The sequence below is a fragment of the Bombus flavifrons genome, chromosome 3 (assembly GCF_040668555.2).
Source record: "Bombus flavifrons isolate JBK064 chromosome 3, iyBomFlav1_principal, whole genome shotgun sequence".
NCBI lineage: Eukaryota > Metazoa > Arthropoda > Insecta > Hymenoptera > Apidae > Bombus > Bombus flavifrons.
In genome coordinates this window covers 794664-810772 of record NC_138444.1, presented here as the reverse complement: position 1 = coordinate 810772, position 16109 = coordinate 794664, and the positions used below count along the sequence as shown (strand labels likewise).

The window sequence follows — 16109 nt, the reverse complement described above, 5'->3', positions numbered from 1 at the left end:
TTTTAATGACGTTTATTTACAACCAAGATACATATAAATACATTTGGGTATTCATAATAAACTATGAATTTGATAATATGTGTTAGGCAAAAGTACCGATACGCGACGGTACGACATAGCCATACTATATTATGTGTCGGCGCTTTACATTTTTTGTGTTAAAATCTAATCTTTGGATTTAAGCCGCTTGGGAGCGGAGTTTTTATGTAAAGCGCTAACCACTGCGCTGCCGTCATCTTACGCTAGTTAGTGTCGAGTGGTGGTATTTGCTGTTGAGTGCCGCCACATTTACTTGAAGCATTTTTCGTTATTCTGTATAATTAGAGAGCTATGACGGGAAGAAGTAAAATTTATTTTATTAAGTGATCGAAATGATGATTGTTCACTTCTAAAGATTTATTTATTCCTTGTATGACATTATTTCGTACATCTGAGAATATTGTTGCAGTTATGGTTTTACAAGCATATTATATTCTTCTCTTTATATCTTCTTTTGTGATAAATGTTATACTTATAACTTATAAATGTTTAAAAGTAAACGGTAACTTTTGTTTGGAACACTTAATAAAATGAATTTTATCTCGGAATAAGTCTACTTAAGTTTAAATTACGCTTCGATGCCTCCGCGTAGTCCTCCTTTAGATCTTCCCTCCGTCATAACTCTTTAATTACGCAGAATAATGAAAAATACTTCAAGTAAACATTATCTAATTCCTTAAGAGCTATCTGAATGGACAGAAATTATTATTGCATTACATTTAAAAAAATGAGGAAAAAGCAATGTCCCTTTGATATATTAGCAATCTTCTCGGAAAAACCTGCTGTTCTCCAAATAATAATCAGCCCTTTCGTACCATTGAAATTAAAAAGAAAATTAGTCGATATCAGTTATGGTCTTCGAAAAACCGGTTTCTAATGTTTTATGTCGACCACCTGTATATAGGTCTACTAGTGGAAATTATGATTGCTATAGAAGAATAAATATTTCTTACTGATTGTTGTTTTACAGGAAGAGGAGAGTGATGACGATGCGATTACAGCACAACCACAGGGTGGCCCGCAAAATAATTCGACGAATCAACAACCCATTTTCGCCATGCCTCCACCAGCCATGAGCCAACCGATCACTACCGTCGATGAGAATACAAATTTGAACAGGGGTGCTGAAAGAGTTATTTACACAACTGGTATTACAAGTACTTAAAATATTAATGCACGTTACCCAGCTGGTCACAATTTTTCTTATTCAGTTTTAGCTCTATTTAAGTACTTTCCTTTTGCCTTTTGTCTTATTATTTCTATGCTTCTAGTGAAGCGTATTATCGCATAATATGCAACAGAAATATAAATGTATTAATTTTATAAAATATTGCTTGAATTCATAACTTAATTGCTGTGCAATTTGTAAAAATTTTTATGAATTTGCAAAAATTATTATGAATCTTTCATCGCTAACACAAATTTATATTCTGGATATTTTAATATGAAATATTAAAATTGTGGGGAATATTTGCATAATATCAAAATGAACGAATAATTTAATAATAAAACAAAATCTTCTTTCAATACAAAACAACTCATATACAATTTTAAACAAACATAGGATTGTATTCCGTGATAATTGTTAATAAAATTTTGTAAATTGGTGATATATTCACCAAATACCATAAAACATAACTTTTACATTAATAAAACCCCGAAACTGATATAATTTATATCAGAACTCTAAATCTTAAAAGTAAATCTGTCGCTTATTCAAATTTCTTTATCTTAAGAAAATTTTTTATTCATTACATAAGGAATTTGATTTTATAGATACATAAAAACAAATTTCCATAAAATTTTCATTCCTGCGAATAACATTCTAAGGCTTTATTTTGAATGTTGACTTTTGGTCTGACAATTAATCGTGATAGTTTTTGGCTGTTTTGGAAGAATCATTTACGGTCGTCTGTTGACGAATGATTGGTCTTGAAATTACGATAATGTCTCAGAAAACGCAACTTTAAGGAAGCCAAGGAATTATAGCGTTTAAAGGCCAAGCATGTTTTCTTATTTCTTATCATTCGATCATATGCCATATCGTCGACCCAAATCGGCGATCATATTGGTGTATTCTATATTTATATAACTTACTATATACTGATCACAATTATTTTTCATATTTCTTGTATTGTCGCCTCTCGACTTTTTCCAGCAAAAAAGGTATAACTTTTTAATTGCGGTTCATAGACGCAAGACGGCTATAAACACAACTTTTAATCCATGTTCCTCATACGTACGCGACTGATCAGTTTCCCTGCGAAGAGATTCCATTTTATTCCGAGGCGTAAGTAGTTGTGTGGGCAGTATAACGGCGAGACACCAAGAAAAGTCTTGAACTGGGATGTTGTCGATATGCACGCGGTGATAATTGCAATGGGAATTGTCTCGTCGAACGTAGATCACTTCAGAAGGGATAGGCAAGTAAAAGATCTTAACGAAACACCAAGGGAAAAGGTGGCCTTCCACCTTTCTACGTAACCGCGGTTCACTTTACGAAGGTCTTGAAGGACTTGAAGGTTCGTTGCGGGGTACATATACCGGGAGACTAATGCACGGCGACAGCAGGTTCGCGAAATTGTCAGAAGAATTTACACAACTGTTTTTTACGTCCCGTTTGCTTAGTCTTCGGTATGAAAACAATATTACACTTATAGTTAGGATTGGAATTTTTTAGGATAATATAACGTGTTGTGATCCTTTATTATCGGGCGATTCATCCTTACTATGGTTGAATCACTGGATTCTGGTTAAAAGATTTTAGTTATAGAGTTGCAAGTGAACGCGGTAGATATCTAATAGATGTAAGGCGGTTCTGAGTGCTTTTTCAATTACGGAAATAGATACTAGTCTTTTACTAAAAACGAAATAATTTATTAACTGACACTTGTTGTAAACAGTACAACTATTGTTTGGTATATAAGAAGAATCGCAGTATAACTTACTCGTACGTTGCGAATAGTGGCCATTTACGCTCTTCGTGTATTTCTCTGATTAAGTATCCGTGACGACCATCTTTCTGCCTTGATTCAGAAGTGTATGTATTGTGTATGTATTTGATTTTGCCTTTGGACGTAGCGATGTGTCTCTCTCCAGAGTAAACACGCGTGCACGAACAAACATCTCCCACGATGAAATGCGTTCCTAGAAACTATGACAACTCTGCCCGCTACAATATTTAATGATTTAAGAACAGCATTAAATTTAAAAATGGGTGTACAAAATTCTCCCAAGTACGAAAGCCGCGTACATATAATTGTTATACGTACATACTTTGTTTCACCTTGCGGAATACCAAAGAATTTTATGCTTTTACCCTCAGCACAGCTTCGTTTACGATCTTTTCGCAATGTCTACTTCAAAAACCTAGGAACAGAACTATAGCAAGTCCCGTGTTAGGAATGTAAACCTCTCGCAGCCATGTTTTTACTTGTAGAGCTCATTAACCTCTTAGGTACGGCTAAATTTTGCGCGGGGCTGTTTCTTTGTACGACAGAGTTTGACGCGAATTACGCATAAACGATATAAATGCACAGCACTGCAATATGTTTCTTATTATTTAATTTGTACTTTACAATTTGTCCAGCTGGACATTTGGTACATTTTTCTAGCTTTATTGCTAAATTACATGTGGATGGCTACCCCCAGCGGGATACCATCTTCGAGTTTGTCTATTTTATTTCTTTAGTGAGATTAGTGGGTTGTTTTCTCTTTAGTCTTTTTTTTATGAGAGTTTTGCTCGCTTCAGCAGCCAGCTGGTTTGGATATGTTGTCGTTCTTCCCTTGTATTTTTTTGCGTATCTGCCAATTCCTTTTTTTTTTTTTTTTTTTTTTTGACCGTTGGTATTTTTAGGTCTTTGCGTATATCCTCGTTTCTGACATACCATGGGGCGTTGACTATTGTTCTGAGTATCTTCGATTGTAGGGACTCTGGTTTATTTATGTGACTCATTGTTGCTGTTCCTCATACATTCCGTACATTCAAATTGGTTTTATTATCGTTTTGTAGATTTTTAGTTTATTTTCCATGCTAAGTTTAGAGTTCCGACTAGTTAGCCAATACATTTGTCTTCTTTTTATCCGTATTTTGTCTATAATTGATTTCGTATGTTACTTCCATGTAAGTTGTGTGTCTAAGTGGATTCCAAGGTATTTAATTTACCTAGTTTGTGTTATGTGAAAAACAAAGGCTATATATTCTGTCTATATATTGTTAGCACTATTGTAAAACGTTACGAGGACAAAAAAAGTGTAAGGCAAGACAACTGAAAAAAATCATTTAGCTTAAACGGTGAGCGTATAAGTCCATAAGAACCACTGTAGTAGCGCGTCGTAATATAAGATGCATCCGCGAAAGCCACTATAATGGCGCATAGTGCCTAGTAAAAAAAAGTTAGAGGTTCTATTCATAACGGGTAACTGCACGCGGTTCTTATAGCCTAGTGGTTAGGATAAGTAATTAGATCAGAACAGCGGTCAGGGAGAAATGACGAGAAAAAAAGGGTCGAAGTTCGGAATAATTCAGGAAGGAAAAACAGAGATTAGGGTTTTTGTTGCAGTATGAATAAGGAGTTGATCGTCCAACATCTCCCCCCTTTTTGCTTGGAGATCGTAGTTTTCGGATCAGCATACATTTTAAAATTTATCTTACAATTGTTCGGGCCACAATAAACAAGAAGAATATAACTTGTATATTTCGGCGCAACGAAAGGAATTGTGCAATAATAAACACGTTTGGGCACAACTAATACTTTTAACATGTCTGGGAAGTAATTATGATTGATTCATCAGTGAACAAAAATTAGTTATTATTTGAAAGTGGATAATGTATCAGTAATAATTTGTAAATTAATACTTAGTTTAAATTAACAATGCTTTGAAAAAACTCATAGAAAATTAGTAATCTTCAACTGTGTGATATTTTTCGTAACAATGAGGTACATATAACGCTACTCGACATTCTTTACACTCCCACGTTGTTTCACTACGTTCCTTATTTTCTGTACATACTTTACAAGTTCTTGTTGGATTTTTTTTCAATGACGTGGAATCTATATGTTTCAGAAAATGACCCCAATGTTGCGCATGTAGTCTTATTGGTATATCTCCGTTCGATAATTGTCCTCGTCTTTTATAATCTTGTAACGGTACGTTTTGTAATAATGCTTCGGCTATTTGAAGTCTATACTCGGTGTAATTCTGTTTCTTTTCCATATTGTTTTTGTTGTACAGAATATATGAATTAAAAAGTGTTATATCAAATATGTAAAAAAAGATTTTTCGGTATCCTTTCAAGTATTTCCTTATAACAGGGGAGCATGCTAATATCTGATCTTGGCGATTAATACCAATCATTCCCCTGTCATAATCAACAATACATTTTGGCTTGAAAGTAGGATTTAGTTGACTTCTGTTTTGTTCAGTCATTTCTACAGTTTCGTGCTTTGTAGAAATAATATGAACGTTTCGTATATCCTTCAACTTCAACGCTAGTATGCCATTGCAGCTTCTCATTCTACATTCCCCTTTTTTTAATTTTGCTTTAACAAAATCTCTCGGCATATTTTTTCTATTAAAATGTACTATCCCAACAGCATTTATTCCATTTTCAAATAAAGTTAAAAACAGTTTCGACGAAGAATACCAATTATCTATGTACAAAGTGCGTCCTTTATGTAGTATTGACTTTGATAACTCCATTGCAACACTTTCAGATGCACTGTAATCAGAACTTGTTAAATCGTTACCTGAATATATTTTAAAATTATAACAATCGGCCGATGATGACTCGAACAGTTTATAAAATTTTATCGCCAATCTCTTCGAGGGATTAAATTGTTCATAAAAGATGCGTCCCTTAAATTTCATTAACGATCGCGATGTTCTCTTCCATTACATATACTTCCTTGAATTTTTTATTAAAATATTTTACCACAGGTTTGACTTTACGTAATTTATCCATCTCGTCAGTCGTATCGTTATTTACAAAATGTAAAAACCTAGTGATTTGCAAAAATTTTTTCAGTGGCATAGTTTTCCTGCATATCTGTGTTTTTATAATAACTCTTTTAGACCAATTCATCTGAATTTTTGATTTTTTAACTTGAGCCATTATTATACATAATGCAAAGTATATTTTAATTTCGTTACAATTTACAGGGATCCAAGTCTCATCAATATTCTTTCTTATGCTATTATATGCGCATATTGCGATGTGTCGTATTGAAACACTGCAAACAAAGAAAGAGTGAACCAGCACAATCTTCACAATATGTCACGACCTTTTTTACTACAGTCTTTTACAGTCTTTCCTAGCTGTTTTGAGTTTTTTTGATAACATTGCTTTTAATTCATGACGTGGTTTTCTCAACAAGCTTTCACATGGAGAAATGGAAACCTCACTTTCATTATCATGACATTTTGTTAAATACATTATTACTTTCATTCTGAAATCGGGATTTCGAATATTTTTGCGAGTTATCTGTTTGAATAATACCATTGCATTTACCATACATGTATTTAATAATATTTTTATTACTAATTTCTTATACCACTTTAAAGTTTTACGCAGTGGTGAACTACATGCTATCACTTGGTCAGATAAATCGACTGATGATTTTTCTGAATTGTATTCCATAACTATTTTTGGTTTTTCATACGAATAGAATTTCTTATGTACAGTAGTCGTTTCTGCTGAATGTCTCGTACAAAGCATCGATACAGTATCTTGTCCTTCCATTTTAAATACTGTTATACCTTTTTTATTTTCGCGAGCAGTAACTTCTCCAAACCTTAATTTTTGAGACACTACTTATGTTGGAGTTCCTCGCCGATTTTTTCGTACCCACTAAATGTGTGTTCATTGTGATTAATTGTCCCGCCTGATCAACACTGGTATACCAATTATCTATGCAGATAGTATGGCCTTCATCCAATGTACTTTTGCAAATAGACAGTACAACTTCACATGATTTGTTTCATGATATTTTATCTCTTTTCTTTTCCCGTGTATGTTTGAAAAGAGTGAGTGTATTCTGCACCACATTTAAAAACTTTTATTCCGTATCTGTGACTGTGTTTCAAATATCATCAAAATGGCACTAATGATTCACCTACGCATAATATTTCATCTGAATTGTAATATTTCTTAAAATTACTGTTTTATATATCGATAATATGAATAATTTTTGACAATCTATTATTAGGATCATTTTCTTCGTTATTACTAAAAGTAGCGAACCGCAAAAATAGTTCTATATACAGGGTGGTTGGTAACTGGTAGTACAAGCGGAAAGGGGTTGATTCTACGCGAAAAAAGAAGTCGAAAATATAGAATAAAAATTTTTCGTTTGAGGCTTTGTTTTCGAGAAAATCGACTTTGAATTTTCGCTCGGTACGCGTGCACTTTATCACGTCTCGTTATAACGGATCTCACTGTAGATTTAAAAAAAAATTTTAAAAAAAATTTTTATTCTATATTTTCGACTTCTTTTTTCGCGTAGAATCACCCCCTTTCCGCTTGTACCAAAAGTTATCAACCACCCTGTATATAATAATTACGCAAATAAATTTTATCGCACTAGTCCCATCCATATAATTAGTCCAAAAAACCGTTTTATTTCATTAGGATTTGTTTCAACCCATTTATCGAAACGATTCGATCGCTGTTCTGACATTATTTGCGCAGCATATATATTCGTTTGATTCGCAATAATTTAGAATATTCCATTCGTAACAGAAAAAAGATAAAAACTATGTGGTTTAGTATAATAAAAAATTTCAGAGTGATGTGTATTGATTTCCTGTGAACTCGAAAATGTGATCTTCGCTTGACTGGCCAAAGGAATATGCCAATTTGTATCACACTCCTCTTCTTGTGTACTATTTTCATCATTACCGACATCTTCAACCTCACTATCCGATTCAATTTGACGGCGACGTACTGAAGATGCTATTATCATATCAGATAAACATCTCGAGGAACTGTCCTTTCTATCTGACAGCACTCGACATCCTTTGGAGGGACTTGGTAAAAATGTATCGTTAGTTGAATTGCTTGACGCATAATCTTCATTTGAAATCATATTAACTTTAAGGGCGAACTAAAGAATTAAATAGCAAAAATTTTTGTAGCGGATAAAAATATAATAAACGCTCTTATCTAATTGTTAGACGCAATTAATTAGTTTTTAACACGGAATTAATTGGTATTTAGTAACGCGAAGAAACAATATGAGATAATTGATAATCGCAAAAAATAAGTGAATCGCGCGAAATCACGACGATTCAGCGCCACGACGATTGTCGCGTAGAAGACACAAGGAATCGTGAAATTAACAAATCACCGGTTGTCTCCTCACGTCGTTTAAATTATTTCGCGGTAGTTTGAACGTTTCGCAGATAAGGTGAGAAATTCGAACTTTAGATATGATATTCTATGTAAAAATTTATTACACAAATCCAACAGAGTAACTGTCCAGAGTGTTATAACAGAACGTCAACGGTTCAGGATCTTCCAATAGAATGTGTCGAATGCGGGTTTTGAGTAGGTTTATATCATAAGGTCCTGGGCCCTATGGAGGGGCTACCGCCGGGCGCAGCTCAGAAGCGTCCATCCTGTCATTGTCCTCTGGGCCGTGACCCTGCAGGACGTTTGGGACACAGGGCCATCCATTACCATTTTATGATTCTTCCACAACTTCGCAGTCGCGGCTACGTGAATGGAAATTGTGCCATATTTGACAACGGATTTTGTAGTCGCAAGTGGAAAAGAGATCTAGATGCATTGCTAAACTCAGACTGATACAAAAAAATCTGTGTTGTTTTAGCTTCATTTTAATCTTCAATAAAAGTTAAACACTTAAACAAATGTATATAAACTTCCAGACAAAATCATATTTCATTCAGCCAAGGACTCCAATAATAAACAGATAGTCTATGGCGATACTTGGAATTAATATATGTACTCAAATGTCTTAGACCAATTTTCACCTGATTTTATTTACACACATTTTTATTTATAGTAACTAACTTGGATATTATTTGTATTAGTAGTTACTATCTGTATATAAGTGTGTAAGATAAAAACAGTGGAAAAAGTTAACAGTAGAAAATACGTCAACTATATTTTGTATATTTCTGATAATTGAGTGGCCAAATACCTATAGACAGTAGTATGGATATGTTTGGAACACATCAATTGTACTCTAAATTGTATATACTTAGACGTGTCTATCTTGGGCTTGCACGTTTGGCTTGATACAAACTGTGTTCTTTGAGGCCTTATTATAATAATAAACTCTTACCAATGTATTAAATAAATTAAAATGTATCAGCTAAAAATATCAAATTTTAAAATTTTTATTCTTCACTATTGTGGTTCTTTTTTAATATAATACACTAATTTTGAAACAAAATTCATTGTAAGACCAAAAGTCATTACTATCCTTACTTTTCTGCGAATTCAGAAAATAAAAAAGATTTTCTTTAAATAAAATAAGCTTTGAATGTACATATTAACATTTCTAAGATTTGTAGTGGTGGATAGTATTTCCATTTAGTTACTAACAAAATAGTTTTTAAAAGTTATTTGAATACTGCAATATTGTACGAACTTGAAAGAAATTTATCTCAATACATATCTCCATGAAACTGTAGAAACGTTGCCTACCTTCCGATTTCAATGATTTTTAGGTATGTTGTAGAAGTCAGTATTTTGAACAACTTTTTTCCAATACATATAACGGATGGATTCGCCTGGTTTCCGAGATATTCGCAAAGAACTATCAGGATCACTACAATGTATTTCTGCCTATAGTTATGTGCCTATGACAGCGTATGCGTCAGTATTTGTTGCCACTTATCTTCTATTTATAAACGATGATCAGCGATTTTAACACTAAACCTACCACTATCGGTCAATTTGACCGTTTTTAAACTTTTGTACAACTTTCACATATTTAAACATTATCATATCGCCATCAAGCTATACAATTTTTCTTAAAATATGCGTATAATATATATTTCGTATATATCGTATATTTATTTCATATACAATATAGTATATACTGTTACGTTTTGTTTGATTTGTTTTGGTTGTGTTGCCGTTAATTTTTGAATTTAGATTAAATGTTGTCTGATGTTTAATGCGATTGGCAATTAAACTCCACGTTTCGGCTAACCTGCTACGCGCAGGAGTACTGGCACGGGAGAGGATCAAGGTTGGTGAAAATAAATGTTCGCTTAATCCTATTATATTATTAGACAAATATTTTCCACAACAAATGTTTATTCTAATTCTAATTGGGTATTGACAGAATTGTCGTTGAGATTTCGAATACTCGAAGTTACAATCGTTCGCGATACGTTTTCACTCTTATTAATTACAAGATTTTAATTTAATTGATTTTCAATAATTTACAAATTGACAAATACAAACACGTCGATTAACAAAACTGACAAGAACTGGGAACTAATGAAACAAAGAACTAAAAGCTAAAGAACTAAAGGACTAAAGACCTTAAGAACTAAGAGCTAAAGGAACTAAGAGTTGAAAAACTAAGGAACTAAAGAATTGAAAGGCAAAGTAACTGAGAAATTAAGAGCTAAAGGAATTGAGAACTAATCGCTATGAACAAAGAAATTACTTGCCAAGAATTGGGAACTGATCGCCAAGAACCAAGGAACTAATCACATAGAACTGAGGAATTAACTACTCTGAACTAAGGAATTATCTCTGTATCTTCTATGTCGTTACGCTTTTTCATAATTAGGTCTACCGTGGAGGGGTCGTCATGTGGCGGGTTATTTCGTGGGGGTTGTGAGGCCCGAATTTGGTTTCTATACAAATTGTTAAATTTTATTTGAATCTCAAATTGAAACGCTCACTTGCGCTATTGGTAGTTTTAGTCTACGTTACGGCGCGTGCGCAGCGCGGGACGTGACAATACAAATAGTATATATACAATTTCATATACAATTACTGTATATATATTTCATATACAATATAGGTATACAAGAAGTCTCGGTAGGTTTAGTGTTAAAGGCAACATTCAACTAAATAATAAAAAAAACTAAGTCACCCGTTATATATATAGGAAATGGTTATTCAATATATCGATGTCTACAACATATACAAAAATCGGCGTTTCTACAATTTTATCCATATTTTTTTTCAACGAATTGCTACGTATTATTCTTTGAATCATCAAATTGATGCAATGAACTATTGGGCTCTTGTTCCCACATTCTTTGTGTCAGTATTACCAATTTCAGTTTTACGGTATTTTAAACATCAAGCAATGACACCAAGGTATATGCTTGCACAAGACGTATCATGTATTCTTATGTAGCAATAAATGATACAGTTATATTATGCTTTATTCCAGTAAATATTTTCTTAATTTTAAGATATTTTATTTTATTTATATCATTGTAGTTATTAAGTGCAGAAAATAATTTTGTGCTTTTTTCATAAATATTATAATAGACTGTTTTTGAAGCTATATCTACCCAAAAATGCTTAAATATTTAAATAACTACATTCAACACTTTTATATCCGTAGAAGTCGATTTTAAACGACAACTATTAAATTCGGCATTAGTAACCACAAGCTATTTCGTGGATGACAGCTAAAGCCAATATTACCTAGAATGGAAAGAGTTAGACTAAATCTTCGATATTCTTTGTTTACATCTAGCAAGTGTTAAGACCTTATTACCGAAGGCAAAACAAATCTTCAACAAATCTTTAACAGTCACAATATAAAAACAATGCAATGTCCATTAAACATGTTGTTTGTAGTAGTTGTATTTACATGTTTTTTAACAATACTATAAAAATGACAAAAGGCAATTCATGAAAAATTTTTTAACAATTTTGATACCAATGAGATATATAATCAACAGCACAAAACTTTTTCTACGCCTAATATTAATATTTGACGCAAGCATGTGCATTTTAAGTAAGTATTAATAGTATAAAGCTAAGTAAAAGTGTAGAATTGTATGTATGTACATATGTGTGTGCCTATATACATATATTGAAAAGTAATTGTAAATTTAAGAATAATTTGATGTAAATAGTCGCTGTAGGACTCTCTCCTTTACTGAATAGATATGCCAATTTAATATAAATAATTATATAGCTGCACAATGTTAAATATTTCTCTTTTATTATCCTCTTATCCAAGTGTTAATCCTTATTTGTTAAGGAATAAAATTATTCGTCATTAAAAAGAGAGAATACCTAATCTTTTGTTTTTTGCTATCAGTGTTTAATTTAAATATATTGTTTTTTATTTGTTATGGTGCATTATTATTTCTCCTTGTTAAATGTTGTATACACCAAAACAAACACGAAAAGTGATATGCAAATATGTCGATTGAGACTTATTTCTCAAGTTACAAAAGCAATCGAATTTTGCACTATAATTCAGAATCGTATTATCGAAGACGTGTTACACAAAAAAAGTCATTATCACTAACTTGATTTCTTGTGATTTTCGGCAAGAAGGCAAGTACGTATACAATATGCTACGTCAAATGCTTCTACCAGGCTTATTGAATGCAGAAATCAAAATAAGGAATATTAAATGTAAGTAAGAAGAAAATTTTCGTCAGCTGTTCTACAGAGGTCTTGACTTATACAGCTAATCTTTGTGAATGTTGGTAAGTAGGGAGATCGATCGTAATGCAGCGATTTATCTACGATTTTAAAAAATTATCTTGCAGAGCTGAATATCGTAGAATCTCCTGTACAATGTAAGCTTTTGGTAAATAACAAATTGCATAAATATTACTTCGTAGAATAGAAAGTTCTTTTATTATAATACGTTCCTTTATATATTGTATTACATTTATAGTAATTTGAATATGATTAATCGCGTATCTAAAATGATATGACTACTTTCGTAGTCTCGAAAGTTCTTTAGTTGAGGGGCCCTATTGGACGAGTGACCCTCTGGCGCTCGGCAGAATCTGTACGATGACGCAGGGCAGATTGCATGTGTCAGGAATTTCTAATGAAAATTAAATTGTTTACAGCTTGAAAAATAAGTCTTAATTGATATTTAAGCACGGAGTGTAACGAAATATTATATGATACAATATTTTGGTATTAAAAGTACTTCAAATATGTCATTCATTATCATCACTTTCATTGTCATTCTTATTTGAAATATTAGTAGATGATGAATCTTTATATAAATGTATGAGCAATTACGTTTTTATCTTTCTTAAACGTTGTTTAATTACTATAATATTTATTTGTTGGATATAGCTGCCTCTACAAATCCCTTCGTTGGAGCAAACGTTGGTACAACTAGCACGACTGCAACAAAGTGGTAGTCACCAAACGATAAAAATACGGTAAACGTATAAGCGTTGGAATATTTGTTACATAACTTTTACGGGGTGGATTTTGATCTGTGAGTAGTGTGCAAGACATCAAAAGATTATTGGAAATGCTTTTTGTAAGAAATTAACTTAATTATCGTCAAATAATTAAGTTACAGAAGAATGTATGCACTTTAAAAGTTTTTTATTATCGCATAATCAAATATTTAGGTTTATATCTATTGAATGCTTTAATATTGACATGATAATAATGTGATATATAGTTCAATTCTTCTTGACATCTCCAAATAATTTAATCAGTGATATATTTGTCTATAATTTAGAAGAGGAAAAAAGTCAGTACAATTAAAAAAATGAAATGACATAAATATTAGAAACAAAAGTTACTAATTTCTTCTCAATTTTTAAATTTAGCAAATTAAGACAGATTTAACAAAGACTTAGTAAAGTATATAGGATATGAAAAGTGATATTAATATTCATATGCAAATCCACCCCGTTTTTACAAATAGGCAAAACAGAGTGGCGAATAAGGATCTCGATATATAAATATTTAATTCACAAATTCTCAATTATTCTCAAAATTGAAATCAATATTTAATGATAAAAATCACATTTTGTTATTGCATGAAATACGTAAACAATGGTACATGTACGCGTGAATAAAAATGGCTTGAAGTTAATAGGAAATTTTTCTTTGTTAATTGATTATATCATTATATATCGTAATTAGTATGACAATAAGTTATACATTAATCCAGCTGCTTCTTCAAAATATTTATTTTTAATAGTAATCATATCCTGCGAAACACAACAATGTACATACCGAGAATGGATTCATTACAAAGTGGAACTTCCAGTCTTTATTAGGATGATGTGAAATTAATGCACAATATTATTTTAATCGCTTATCGTAGCAAACAAATTTACAAATTCAATATCAGTTTCATAATTGATTAAAGACCTTATATAAGAGTTTCATGCTTTTATTAAGTAAACGCACTTGAGTAGGATGATTTACAACAAAAGATATTAAAATAAATTTCAATATTAAAACTTCATAATAAAATACGCAACAAATTTGGATTTATAATGAGTTCAAAACATATTTCACAATTTTTACTTCTTAAAACAGAGAAAAAATTTTTTTTTCCATTCATACAAAGATGAATATATAAAATTAAATGAAAACAAATAGTATTCAATAATATATTAACATTGATATTATGTATATTAATATACTAAAATGTATTAAATATATATATACGCATTTTATGTGTTGTTATTGTTATGACATGTATTCACATAAAATATAAATGGATATTTTAGTAATTTTTACTATCTTGTTGTCATGTATAAACTATTCCATACAACGTAAAAATAATAGTACTATTATATAAAAACTCATTTTAGCTTTTATAGAATAATTCGTTTCCGCATTTAATGTATTTAACCTCCCAATTCTTATTTTATAAATGTAAAATAGAAACTGTATGTTAGTTGTATTTTTTAACGATTTTTCTATGTAAAAACTGTTAATATTTACTATTAAGAGTGAAAAATGACGTACTTATCTTATCACAGATGGTAATGTATTTCTGAACAATTTATTAACTAAAAAATTATTTTTTATCGATATGTATAATTGTACAATTATATACAAATTGCATTAATTTTACAGCACCCTAATGGTAACCAATAGTAAATTGCAACAAATGTCAAAATTTAGTTTATTTGTAATTAAAATTAAGAGTATTATAATATCATTTTGCTCTGCTATTCAAAGAATCATATTATTACATCTGTAAATATTTATGCAATGTATTATGAAGTAGGGAATTATAAAACTTGTGTCATGCAGTTAATGTAGCTAAAACAGATCACCAAAATGTTTAGCTTTTGAAAATGGGATATATACCTAATCATTAAAGTTGTTTGATATGGAGCTTAGAACCAAATTGGTAATGTGTTTTATTATTAGTAAATTATTAAGTCAAAAGCAATTCAAGCCTACCATAATCTTGTAATAAAATACCACGTTTTCACATTTATACTGTATGTAGCCATAGACCACAATTATCATTTCAAATCATATAATTGTGTATATAATAAGGTTTATGCATTTAATACTTTAGTTCAATCAATTAAAGGGTCTAGTAAAAAGTGTATTGATTATGAATTATGAAGTATCAATTTTCTGTACTCTTAATTCAAATTTTATAATGAGTAATTATATTTGTCTTGGCATCATATTCCATATCAAACAATTTTTATTTACCATTTCTTTTACTATCTCCATAAATATTTAAATTATTTTGATGACTTGTTTTAAACGTCTACATCTGTATGTATTATGTATGTGTAGTATAAAACATTATCTGTAATATGTTTGTACGTATGCACATATATATGTGTATGTATACAGAGTGGACTGTTTATTTCAGAATTGAACTAATTCTGAACATATGTAATTGCATTGTATACTTTTTCCTAAACTTTATTGTATCAATAATAGCAGTGAATGGATATATATTAAATCATAATGAAATTCTGTGCATAGGTATATGCATGCATACATATATACATATAATTTATTGTTGAAGAAGTTGTAGAATAAATTTTGTGCGAATATAATCTGTTATTTGTGCATATATATTCATATACATTTATTTATGACTTGGATAATATCCAATAGATATCAATCCTTAATA

The 16109-nt window shown here is 31.1% G+C and overlaps 1 protein-coding gene across 2 annotated transcripts in view; it reads left to right on the top strand.

Annotated features, from left to right (window-relative positions):
- LOC138190167 (dnaJ homolog subfamily C member 5) overlaps positions 1-16047 on the top strand; it is a 29749-nt gene extending 13702 nt beyond the window's left edge. For both annotated transcript variants that reach the window (XM_069132757.1, XM_069132756.1), the window contains 2 exons: positions 1010-1187; positions 13322-16047. In XM_069132757.1, coding sequence (XP_068988858.1) covers positions 1010-1187; positions 13322-13389 — 246 coding nt within the window. In that variant the 3' untranslated portion in view covers positions 13390-16047. The remainder of the gene's footprint in view (positions 1-1009; positions 1188-13321) is intronic.
- Positions 16048-16109: the final 62 nt, after the last annotated feature.